This window comes from Coloeus monedula, assembly GCF_965178545.1.
Source record: "Coloeus monedula genome assembly, chromosome: 1".
Lineage (NCBI taxonomy): Eukaryota > Metazoa > Chordata > Aves > Passeriformes > Corvidae > Coloeus > Coloeus monedula.
This window is the reverse complement of record NC_138781.1, coordinates 21,396,279-21,408,805: the sequence shown is the minus strand read 5'-3', so window position 1 is coordinate 21,408,805 and position 12,527 is coordinate 21,396,279. Positions and strand designations below refer to the sequence as shown.

Below are 12,527 nucleotides of genomic sequence, written 5' to 3'. Positions count from 1 at the left end.
TCTGCCTTCCCAGGAGGCTGAAAGCAAACCCAGACTACTGACACATCACTGTGCTGCCCACTGCCAGGCCACTTTCTGGCTTCACCCTTTACCTTTCATGCAGGTCTGACAAAGAAAAGCATGGAACTGCAAGAAGAGGGGGAATAAATCTGAACATTACTTCACAAGGGTCCAAGTAGAAACTTCATTACTAAGTATCACTTAATTCATTAAAAAGTTCCCAAACCACCGAAGTAAAAACGGCATGAATTAAGAACAAACTCTTGTGTGGGCTTGATTTACTTTCCAGCCCTGACCTAGACAGCCTATCATCATGGTCACTGCACTTTCTCTTTACTCCTGACCTTATTTCATGCACAACAGACATACCTTCCTCATCCTGTGACTAGAGAACAAGCAACGAGCCTTTCTTCTCCAAGGAAGGTACTCTCCTTTATTAATTTGAACTTTTATTACTTTTTTTATACACTCAAGAAGCTGTAAGAATAACTTAAAAGATTAAGCTCATCAAGAGAAAGTGCTGTTCCTTTTGGCAGATATACCCATCGCATTCAAAGCCTTCGGCCTGTTAGAAGGTCTTCTGAATTATACCATTTATTTCTGGCCAGCCCTAGATGTACCAAGGCTCTGTCAGGATGGACTATTTTCGAGTATATCCTTACCAACTGTTATCCTGTACAGCAGCAGCAGAATGGCATGAAGTAACAGTGAGGCCCATGAGACTTTCTGTCCCATGTCAGCATCATGGTAAGGAAACAGTGCTGTACATTTATTTTTCCTCCCATTCAATATATTCCTTCTTGGAAATGTTAACATCACCACAGGCACAAGCACACAAAGTGCCTGAGAGAGCTTGGCCATAAGGATTTAAGTTTTAGTATTTTCCCCCAAGCAATTAGGGTAGAGGTAAGGGAAGATGACACTTGATCACTCCAAGCAGCTAACTGATGCAAGACTTGATCCTAGAATAAATCAGATATTAAAAAGCATCTTTGTTTATGTGCAATCATGTATGGTAAGCAAAGATTCTCTACTGCTCTGAAGGAACCTACAGGTCTATCACTTATTTATGAGTCTGACCTTGAGAGCTCATATACGTTTTTTAAAATTTGTTTTTTCACCACAGAAAAATGGAAGTACACTTTAAAGCATGCATTAACTTGCACATGGGAATAAACATTACCTTTCTAGAAGCCCACCACAAAAAGTGCTCTACTCTGTTTACCTAGTCCCTCACCCCTCAAAACTCAAGGCTATTTTTCTGTGCCTAGAAAGTCAGCTTGTGACATGACACTATTTTGACCTCCTTTCTAACTACATCTGCTGAGAGGGCTCACTCAGCTCTTTAAGCAGCTATAGTAAACCACGCCTTAAAAAACCCCAAACAAATGAAACACACCCCCTCCCCCCTCAGTTCACTGAAAGATTACATACAGGTAAAATTACTAACTAAAACAACATCTTCACCAAGACTCTGAACATAGCTAAAGAATGGCAAGTAGTTTTTGCTGAGCTAAAGCCTCACAGTATTCATATCTGACCTCACCTAAAGAAGGAAGGCTTTATCAAATGTCTGGAAAAACTAATGGTTTTCAACAAGACCTTTAGTATGTCAGATAGTATGTCAGACCTTTAGTATGTTAGATTCTCTTCCTTCAACAACTGATTTTTAAAGTACTTTTACTAATTTAATATTCCAAAGCCCACTGCAGTTATAACTCAATAGCTTAAAGCAATAAGCAAACTCATCCCATTTTAAGTTCTAACTCCTACTGCTTCAGGCTGCTTGAAGCAACTGTATATTTAATTTTCATGTAACATGCTAACAACAGTATTTTCACTGACTAAGTCTAATGCCATAGCTCCCTCTAAAAAGTTTCAACTATCAGTATACTAAAGAATGAAGTAAAAATTCCTTTGTTCTTATAGGATAGTTAACTTTTGAAGAAAATAAATGTCTTCAAATTAAGGTTTTTGTAGTAGGGAAAATATAACTGTCCCCACACACAGGTACACCACAAAACAACAAAAATACAGCTCTCATTTCAAAATCTGTGTTCCTGGGTCCTATAAATCACACATCATGAACCTAGAGACTGGCCCAAGCTTAAGTTACTTCCCAGGACTCCAAATGCTGAAATAAGCTGTGAATATTGCAAGGATATTCTGGGTACTAGCAGTAAAGCTAAAAGAGCAAGTATATCGCTGTGCTTCACTGTGTCTGTCAATGTTATTACCCCAAGAAGCCTTTTTAACTACTGCAATATTTGTCCAGGTCAGCATGCTACTCAGCAGGTTTCAGAACTTGCCAGGAGCACAACACAGAGGGAAGTAAAGAAAGCTCCCATCTTGAGCTGATGACTCCCATTCTGCAAACAGAATGCAAAGCCTGGACAAGTTTATCCCCTCCTGCCCAGCGGTGTGCCTCCTGCCCTCGTCCACCTCACCCCCTGCAAACCATCAGTCCTGTCTCCAGAGCTCCTGGATCCATTTACTGCCCTAGCAATGCTTGCCCAACTCAAACAGAAACAAGAGAAGGCCATGAACACTCCCTAGCACACCTTCCTGCCTGTCATCAGCAAACACAAACCAAGCCTTTCAAGATACAGAGGGCCAGCACTGGGACAGAAGGAGGAAGCACAGGATAAAGAGTGAAAAGTTCTTATCTCTCAGCAGACACTCTAATCTTGGAGACATCAATGCAGAAGTGCAGTAGCTAAGGAAAGTACAGCAATTAACTGAAGGAAGGTGGGAATCACTCTAGCTGACAGATCAGAGAGGAGCAACCAGACACTACCAGGCATAGCTAACCATGTCAAATCCTATGTTAATGACTTGCTGGCAAAAGTTACTCTACCAGAAGACTGTGGTAAGTGCCAGTACTGCCCCCATGTTTCTTTAGCATTCAAATGAACTGAAATATATCATTTCCTCTCAAGCCATTTAGAACATCCAGAGAAAAGACGACTCAGGTACTAACTCACCTGTTGCCCTACAACTGGGAGAAACACTCCTGAGGACTACATGTCACAGTACCCTTGAGCTGAAACTGTGGATGAAAGTCTGTTTAAACTTCCATGCAGGGTACAAACCAGAAATCCTAGGCAGGGACAAAAAATTGTTCTGACAGAGACAGTTGCAGATGAAAGCGCCTCAAATCATCTGCCAGCACCCAGGCCCAGGTCTGCCAGTATTAACTGTATAATGCAGTTTTTTGTCTACTGTAAGCAAATAGGTTTTTCAAAAAATTCTTTGTGCTTTTACTTTGAGTGATGGGGTGGTATCTTATTTCCAGACAAGAGCAGTTTCCTTTAAGTAGTAACTTTTAAAACAGTTACCTTTCTAAATGCTGTGCCTTACGTCTTGTGCTTTACTTCTACAAAAAAATGCAATCCTGCATCAACTGGCATGGCTGCCATGAAGTCCTTGTTTTCCATTACCAGCTCCTCCCAGCCCTTTCTGCTGCACCAGCCATAGCATTTGTGTAATTTCTGATGAATCCAGTCAGGGAAACTATCCAGGTGAAGACTGAGTTGATGCATACAAGAGTTTTCAGTTGGATAACTTCCTTGATCTGGTTTACCACATTGCTACACAAATGCCAGTATGAGAAAACAGACAAAGATGAGAGTACTGATGCAGTTTAATCCAGAACAAATCAACCCTTGGGAATACAAAGCTAATTAAAAACATGGCAAAACATATAGGCAAGTCCAAACAACTCTACAAGCCTCCTTACTTGTTCCTAAACCTTTCTTTTTGTTTATTTACACTTGGGAGTGAAACACTTAGACTCATAAGCATAATGCTACAAAGACAAATGGTTTAGAAACGTAAATAGACAATAACTCTTGTTTGAGTCTTGAAAAGCACATAACCTAGCCAGGTAATCCAAGTGTGTGTTCCTTTACATAGTTTATTACACTGTATATATTCAGTAGCTCAAGGCCAAGCCAGAGGGCAACACTGAGGGAGGATTTATCTGACTAAATGGGAATACAAATGGTGCTGTGTAGGCTGCCATGCTTGTCAGTGGAGATTCACACAGCACGATTCATCGGACCAAATGTCCTTACTCCAGGTGACAGGAACGACACTCAGCTCCATTAGCTGAGAAGATTAGATCCTCTTGTCTGTAAAAGGACCGTGGGTGACTCACTACAATGCAGACACTTGAAGACTGCAGACACCCAAGTCAGATGAGATGCCTCCTACCCTGGATGCAAACTGCATATCCCTCACATGAGGAATATTTGACATGTAGACCGACACATGAGATGTTTGGATCTTAACCTTTCACCTTGCATAACTTTTCACAGTATGGTGAAGAGCAAGAGGGCTGGACAGAACCGCTGATACAATAATTTCCTCACAGCAGCAGTACAAATGCAGCTTTTAATTTATTTAGTGCTGTTTTCTTAACAAGTCTCACGAAATCACTTGAGAAATGCTGCTGTGTATACCTTTGCTTATAAAGGATGAAAGACAGTATATTTCAGTAATGACAATCACAAAGGTGGGATGAAACAAGAGGAAGCACCCAATATCACTATCACTTCTGTTAATCACTGCAGGAAGAAGAAAGGGCTCTGTTTTCTTTAACAAAGCTGGAGTACTTTATGCCTCTACCTCTTAGTTACCTCAGCACTTATGGACTGTCAAGGTGAGCTCCCCTTTACTGTTAAACCCTCTCATTGTATTATACCTACCACATAGTACAGCAGCTCACAGCACTCGTGCAGCTACAACTAAACTGGAAGCATTATGCACCTCATTGGATTCAGCTGCTTTGTTGTTCTCAAGTTGAAAGGATGCTGCTACTTCCTTCCCCTTGGCTTCCCCTCCATGCTCCATTTCCTCTCTGCTAACTTCAGTTGCCACTGTGTCTCTCAAAGCCTGGTTCCCACAGGGCAGAGAGGCTGAGGTTGGCCCCTACAAGTCACTCCAGCTCCAGCAAGGCCTGTGTGGTGTCCTCTATACTGCTATGTGTCTTGCCTCTCCATCTGAAAAGCACCCGTTACAGCGGCACTTTGCCATGGTGCAGGTTCCCACTCACAGCGGCAGGAAAGCTTCACCTGCCAATGCATGAGGTGTACAGATAATGAACAAAGGCAGGAATTCACTCCCTAGGGTACCTCCACAGAATGGCACAGGCAGTGACAGCTCACAGAACTGCAAAAGCTAAGAGTAGGAACAAGTAAAAGATAGCTTCAGTGTTGGATTTCCAGGGACTCTTGTGCCTTGCCTGCATAAACTGATTCTACTCAAAACTTACTTTTATATCAACAGTAGCTCTGTTTAAATACACCCAATCCCCCAAGCAGCTAGTCATGACCCACCAAAAACAGGGAGTCAAATTTAGAGAGTATACTGTACATAAATGAATTTTTCCTTCAGTTTTTCTCAAGATCTGTTGCTCTTCAAGCTAGCAAGAGTGGCACGGGTATATCTGAATCAGAACATCACCATTTTACAGAAATGAAAATGTTGCTCTATGTTGAAACAAACTTAAAAATATTCAAGGGCTCAGATGCGCCATTATGTCAACTATGATTCTGTCTTACTATTTTAAAGTGGAAGGTTCAATGCACTTAGAAAAAGCAACAAGAAATTATAATATGTTCACATTCTTATGGTTCTGTATTAAAAAATACATACCTATTTTCCAGTTTCTAATAAAACTAAAGATGGTATTTGTAAAAAGCATGTGTATAATGCTTATTACCCATGCACAGCAAGCCAGATATTACATTAACTGAAAGCTTAATGTAAACCAGCTTTCAGGATAACGTTTCTGGAATTTCTGAAGGAAAAAAAAAGCACTCAGTTCTCTTTGGCACTTGCTAAAACAAAATGTTTTAGTGTATATTATTAACATGTATTATATTAGTATTATTAAACTGATTTTTCCTAGTAAGTACAACCATTTACACAGACTTCTTGCCTCCCTTATTTGTGCTCCCTAGTATGAATATGGTAAAACCATCGGGACCTGTGGGAGAAGCAGAACACCAACAGCCCAGTTCTCTCAGAAGCTGCTTTTCTTTGTAACTAAAGGCAGAACAGATATATATATATATACTGCAGCAAAGGAAAATTGATCCTACAAAAAATGCAGCTTGCATAAAGTAATGAGAGTATAAGCCAACAGAAATACTAAAAGTGCATACTTTGATTTCAAGTTGCAGGTATTTTTGGGAGATTACTTAGTTCGCCTTTGGCTGACTGGAAGAACCTCCCTAAATTATAACAACAACTGTATTGATCCAGCGTACTAGAATTTGAGATGTGGAATAGAAGCATCACACCCAACAACACTGCTATTCAACAGCCAGATTTCAAGCAGGGCTGTTAAGAAATACCACTGAAGCTGAACCTCCAACCTGCCAGGTACAGCACATTCCTATAATGATATGACCTATGCATTGTTTCCTTAGCAGGCATTTTCTTCTTGGTTTTCCTCCTGCACCAAGACTGGCTTTGCCCACAGCAGACAAGAGTAAAAAACTAATCTGAAGTTTGTACTAACAAGAAGCAGAGTGACATTTCCATTCCTCCATCTCCCAAAACCACTGGAGATTTCTTACATTTTCAAAAAATCTAAATGCACAATTCTTCTTCCTCCCCAGCACACAAATACATATAGCAAAGCTTCTGTTAACCACTACAATTAAAATTGTAAAACTGCATTTCATTGCTACCAGAAACTACTACTACCAGAAACCATTCACTTAAAGGTTGACACAGCCATCCCTAAAAGCTTCATGAACCCAGTCTCAAGCAGGAGAAGGCATCAGTGTGGTGTTTCAAAAAAAAAAGACAAGAAGAGAGAGGGAGAAACACATGGCAATTAATACTATCTCAAGATACGAGTGGGCAAAAAAACCGCAAGACCCAAGCGGGACAGCAGGGAAAGCCAACATATGAATTTGTCACTTCACAGGTGCATACATGCGTTATTGAAGGTAAGTTGAACCACTTAGTGCAAGGTATTAGATGCCAAAACGGTGAACACAAATGCTTAGGAGAAAAAGACTGCAGTTTTAAACCCTCAGATCACCTAGGTAACTTGTTCATCTGACTGAGAGAAATCAGTTACTAGGCATTTGCAGGCATTAATAGTTCAAGACAAACATGAAAAAACCCAACCAAAACCTAGTGCTTACCTGGATCTGATTATTGATAAAATCAACAAATACCTCATCTCCATTAACATTTTACAACACTGTAGTACTCAGTAAACAACTGGCTCCTCCACTAAAATAAAGCAACATTTTTTGTACTGCTTTAGAGCAATTTAGCTTCTATTCTGAGGAGTCCATTTGTGGTCTCAATGAAATAAACCTTTGGATTTGACCGTCATTAGTAATTTGCAGATGAATGAGAAGAGGCAGTACGGCAGTGCAAGAGGAAAGAGAGAAAAAACTATTAAAGACTATTTCTGCATAATCTAAACTTTATCATCACTGTTAAAACCACAAGCTTGGAATGACTAGTTTAAAAACAACACCACAAAAAACAAACCCAGAAATGGAGGGTCTTCTCAAAGCTGTTACTGTGCTGTCCACAAAAGCAGACTTTGCAGAATGTCCATCTGAAATGGTTGTGAAGTTAGTTTCCACAAAGTAATGGAATGGCTGCTTGCAGACAATTCCAAACAGCAGCACTCAAGCATCAACTCTCCTGTCCTCCATGCACACAGAGGGGAAAAAACACTGCAGATTCTGACTAAGCAGCAACATCTGAATTTTTATTCACCATCATACTCGAAAATAATTACCTAATCTCATTCTGGGATTGTGAAGGTGGGATTTCCTGTGCATATTTGTCTACTAACAGGCTAGTATTTGAATTGGGTGCTATTTATTACTCAACTGTTACTTTATTATTCATAACTTCTTAATTTTGAACAACTAATAAAATAGGAAGACCAACTGAAATACAAGTTAAAAACAATACACACTGCAGCAGACAAATATAATACCAGATTTCGGCACTACAACAGAATATTCTAGGATTTCTCTTAAAATACTTCCCTAGCAGCTACAAATGAATGATCCTCATCTTCTGCTGAGAAGCAAAGTTTACAGGCAATGAAGAAATTTAATCCCTTCCCAAATTACACTGATTATGCTTACACTCCCCCTGGGTTCATGTTACCGCTTCATATAACTCTTACATTCCTATTTGCCAAGGGTCTGTTAAGTTTTACCTATTCATGTCAAAAACATGCACCGCGTATTTTGTGTACTCACCAAACAAATCACCAATGCCAATAGGAATTCAGCTTAAGGGTTAGTTTGGGGGCTTTTTTGTTTGTTTCAAAATTTTCACACATTCATTTCAGCATTAAAACAAATTTAAGTTCTGGAATACCTGTTAGAACAATTAAAAAACCCGAACAAAACCAAACAAAAACCCCACAAAACTGCAATTTAGTCCTCATCTGAAATACCTGTCAGGTTTTACATACTTGAGAGAGGTTAGAGAGGTGAAGGCTCCAAGGTGAACCTTCATGGACATCTAACAGCCTCACTGCTGGGGGTCTAAGCACCAACACTGGCAAAAGTGAAGGACTCATCTGTGAGAACTTGACCTTATTAAAGAAAACAAGTTGCTGAAACTTAAAGGATACCTCTGTGACCTTCAGAGGCCGCAAGAGATCTGCATAGAAAATTCATTCAATTTTCTAAACACGGTGCTAAGTGCAGAGCTTAATTACCAGTACTTTTCATATGCACAAATTACGTAATCAGTCTGGCTGAGGAGAATTCGAAGCTGGGACTGTCTGAACATACATCTGAGAGCAATAAAGCAGAGAAATACTTGATGCAAAGCATCCCTCCTCATCCCTTCCTTAATTAGAACACTGACTACAAATCCCACCTTCAAAAAGCTCCAAATCCAAGACCTATTTATTTGGTTTGTTAACACAGACATGGAACATCTTAACCAAGTCTCATCCGATCTGTCCCACCATGAGGAGGGACAGTAACCTAGTCTCATGTAACTTGTCCAACAACGAATACTGCAGCTGAAGCAATTATTCCCTAAAGGCATGCTCTGGCTTTCTAACCTCTATCTTTATTTCAAGCCCTTGGTTTTTAACTAGCTTATTCCCAGCCACAATGGGAAAGACAGTCATCTGCAAACATCCCTGAACTTTGGCAATGGCTCTTCACTGGGACCTACAACTATGACCATGGTACTAAAAGGGGAAGAGGGAAAACCAGCTAGTTTAGGTTTTACAACCATTTTGCACTTACATTTTGCATATACTGTGTGTATACAAACTGGGAATGTACCTGATACAAAAACTCTTTTCCCCAGAAAAGCATCACACCTGATGTTCAGGAACTTATTTAAGGCTAAGGTGGCATCACAAAACTTTCAAAAAAAGATTCACAGTAAGTAGCTGGTAACTAGGAAGCAGAATACACTTTGATATGAGATCAGCTCTACGTATGCCCTTTTACCAATGCACACAGCCGAAGAGTAAAGACTGGGCTTGTAACCAGGCTTTGGAAAATGAAAACTATGAAAACTCAAATGTTAGATAGACTATAGAAATTAGACATTTCTATTTTGATAAAAATGTTCTCTACTCACTGACACAGCTGCTATTACCCAACTAATCAGCCATCAGTCTCGGTGTGGATGTAGCAGCTACTGAGACAAGCCTTTCCATGCCATCTGAATTAAGCTTGACAATAGAAGACAAGATCAACAGGGCAGTTGAAAGGCACTAATTTTGCCAACCTCACCACTTTGATCACATACATGAAGGAGATTTTCCATATGATACAAAAATTACAGTAGATTTTTATATTACCTTGGTATCCAAAATGCCAGCTTCATGGGCCAAACATGGCTCTGGTTTTCTGGCATGCTTATCAATAAACTCAGTATATCCTAAGTTTAGTGGCCTTTGAGTTATAGTTAGTGGTTCTTATTTCAGAACTGCTACTGTTTTACCCTTTAAAAAAGGCAAAATCTGGTATTACATGTGATGTCAGATCAGCAGGTTTTCCTACAAGACACCTTCGCCTTTTGACTACTCTGTGTGTGAACACATGCCCACCCAGATTCTACTTGGTGTACTTAAATACAACCATGAAAGAAACAGTCCAAAAAGGTTACTTTTAACATTTTACTTCTTGCGGCAGGCATTGCTTACTGATTGTTACAACAATCAGAAAAGCTTTGAGAAAACAGGACATAAGCATACCCTTCACGTGGCGCACGTCCACCCCACCGCAGCGGGAAGAATGCTGCCAGCCCGATGCCATGAAGGCCCAGCCGGTGTATGATCGCTCATCCCAGATGACACATTTAGCCATTTGACAATACATCCCACAAGGCCAATACTGACCACAGGGGAGGATGCATTTCCTTCTAACACGTCTTGTACCCCTGTTTACAGAAGTTTTCTGCATCCTGACATACCCGTGGTCCCGGAGGCGCGATGCCGCCGCAGGATCCCTGTCGCAGCCTGACGGATGGGTTGCCCTCCTGCCACCAAACGCAAGGCCGAGGGCGAGCGGGGCACGGCAGCGTCTCCCCCTCCTCGCCGAGTTTTCACACGGGGAACGGCTGGAGGCCAGGTGCACCTCGCCGGCCGAGGGGCTGCCACACCACGGCACAGGTGAGGATCGGGGCTGCGCAGCCCAGGGCAGGACCCGCAGCCCGGCACAGGAGCATCAGGAGCTGCTCCAGGTGCCCCCGAGCCGCTCGGGCACTGGCTCGCTGCGGTTTTTGCACCGCCCGGGCGAGGGCGGAGGGCGAGGACGACCCTGTCCGGCCAGGGAGCGTCTCTGCCCGCCTGCCCAGGGGCAGCGGTGACAGACCCCGCCCGGCCGGCGGGAGCCACCGCGCCGAACAAAAGGCCCGACGGAGGCCCGGAAACGTCCCGGGGCCGCGGCTCAGCCGCGCCGTCAGCCCGGGGGGCGAACCCCAGCCCGGCGGACCCGTACGGCCTGCGGCCGCCGGTGCCCTCCACCCGCCTCTCACCGCCGCGTCGGGCCCTGCAGCGGGCACGGTGAGGAGAGAGGAAACCGGGGGGAAAAGGACGCAATGCAACAGCTCCGGCGGCACCGAGGGACGGAGGGAGGAACGGAGGGGGCAGCACAATGAGGCCAGCGCAGCCCCTGCCCCTGCCAGTAACAAAAGCTCCCCAGCCGCGGGGCTGCCTTCGCTTCTCCGGGCTGCGGGGTCCGCGGCGGCCGGCGGGAGCCGGGAGAGGTCTCACATCACCGCCCCGCTTCCCCGCCGTACCCTCGTCCCGGCCCCCCGCACAATGCAGCCTCCGCCGCCCCCGCACAAAGCGGGCCAGTCCCGCCGCCCATCCCGCACCGACCTTGAGCCGCCTCGGGCGCTCCTAAGGTTTTGGTCACCGCCTTCCACACGTTGCAGCCCAGCAGGCAGAGGAGAAGCGCCGCCGACCTGCTCATTTCCACCCGCCGCCGCCAGCCGCCGCCAGGGAGAGAATCGCCGCCGGAGCCGCTGCCCGGAGGAGGAGGAGAAAGAGCCGCATCAGGGGCTGGCCCGCTCCGCGCCTCCCTCCATGTTGCCGTGTGCTGCCCCTCCTGCTTTCTCCGCCTGCTGCATTGTCGTCCCGCCGCTGCGCCCCGGCTCCGCGTCCCGCACTGTCCCCCCGGGCGGGCGGCGGGGCGGGGGGGGGGGAGAAGGAGGGGGAGGCGGGAGCGCTCCGCGGCCCCGCCGCCTGTCCGCCCGGGTTTATTCTTTAATTCCGCCCCGTTTATCCCCCCGCTCTCCCCCCGGGAGCGGCCCGGGCTCTCCGCCCGCCCCTTAACCCTTGGTGGCACCCCCTGCCCTGCCTCGCAGCGCCCCCTGCCGCCCGCACCCCGCCCTGCCCCGCCGCGGGGCTCCCCGGCAGCGCCGGGTCCTGCCCCCGGGGCGGCCGCGCGTTCCCGCAGGCAGCCCGGGCCGGCCCCGCGCCCGCCGCCGCCGCGCTCACCTGCCGCGCTCACCTGCCGCGGGGGCCGGGTCCCGCCCGGCCGCGCCCGCCGCCGGCTCTCCCTCCCCGAACGGCTGCAAAATGGCCTCCCCAGCCGTGCCGGCCCTGCTCGCCTCCCACCGCAGCCAGCGGGAGGGACGAGGGGGAAGGCGGGCGCGGTGACCTGCTCTCCGCACGGCTGGGACGTGTCGGGTCGCAGGGTCCCCCGCGGCCCCGCTGCCACGCGTGACCTCCGGCCGGGGCCCCTGCTGGAGTATTTAAAACGAATTTTAAAAGCAAAACGAACCAACCAACCACAAAGCAACAGCAAATGCACCCATCTACTGGTTTTAATACAAAATAGTTTTTAAAAATGCTATAGCAAACTGCACAGGAACGGTGAACTCTGGGTTGGAAATCGTGGCAATGAGGGCTGAGACTGGGCACGGTACCTCCGGCCCCGTGCGGAGCATGGCAAGGGTAGCACTGGGGACATTCTGCCGAGGGTAGGGTGCTCTCCCTGGGGGCTTTCTCACTGGGGTGGTTTGCATCTTCCCTAAGAGCATCTCTC

The 12,527-nt window shown here is 45.5% G+C and overlaps 1 protein-coding gene across 1 annotated transcript in view; it reads right to left on the bottom strand.

Annotated features, from left to right (window-relative positions):
* FAM171A1 (family with sequence similarity 171 member A1) overlaps positions 1-12,026 on the bottom strand; it is a gene marked incomplete at its 3' end in the record, with an annotated part of 85,866 nt that extends 73,840 nt beyond the window's left edge. Inside the window, exons 1-2 of the mRNA XM_082285952.1 lie at positions 11,978-12,026; positions 11,357-11,502 (exon numbers count right to left, since the gene is read on the bottom strand). Of these exons, the coding sequence (XP_082142078.1) occupies positions 11,357-11,450 (94 nt within the window). The 5' untranslated portion in view covers positions 11,451-11,502; positions 11,978-12,026. The remainder of the gene's footprint in view (positions 1-11,356; positions 11,503-11,977) is intronic.
* Positions 12,027-12,527: the final 501 nt, after the last annotated feature.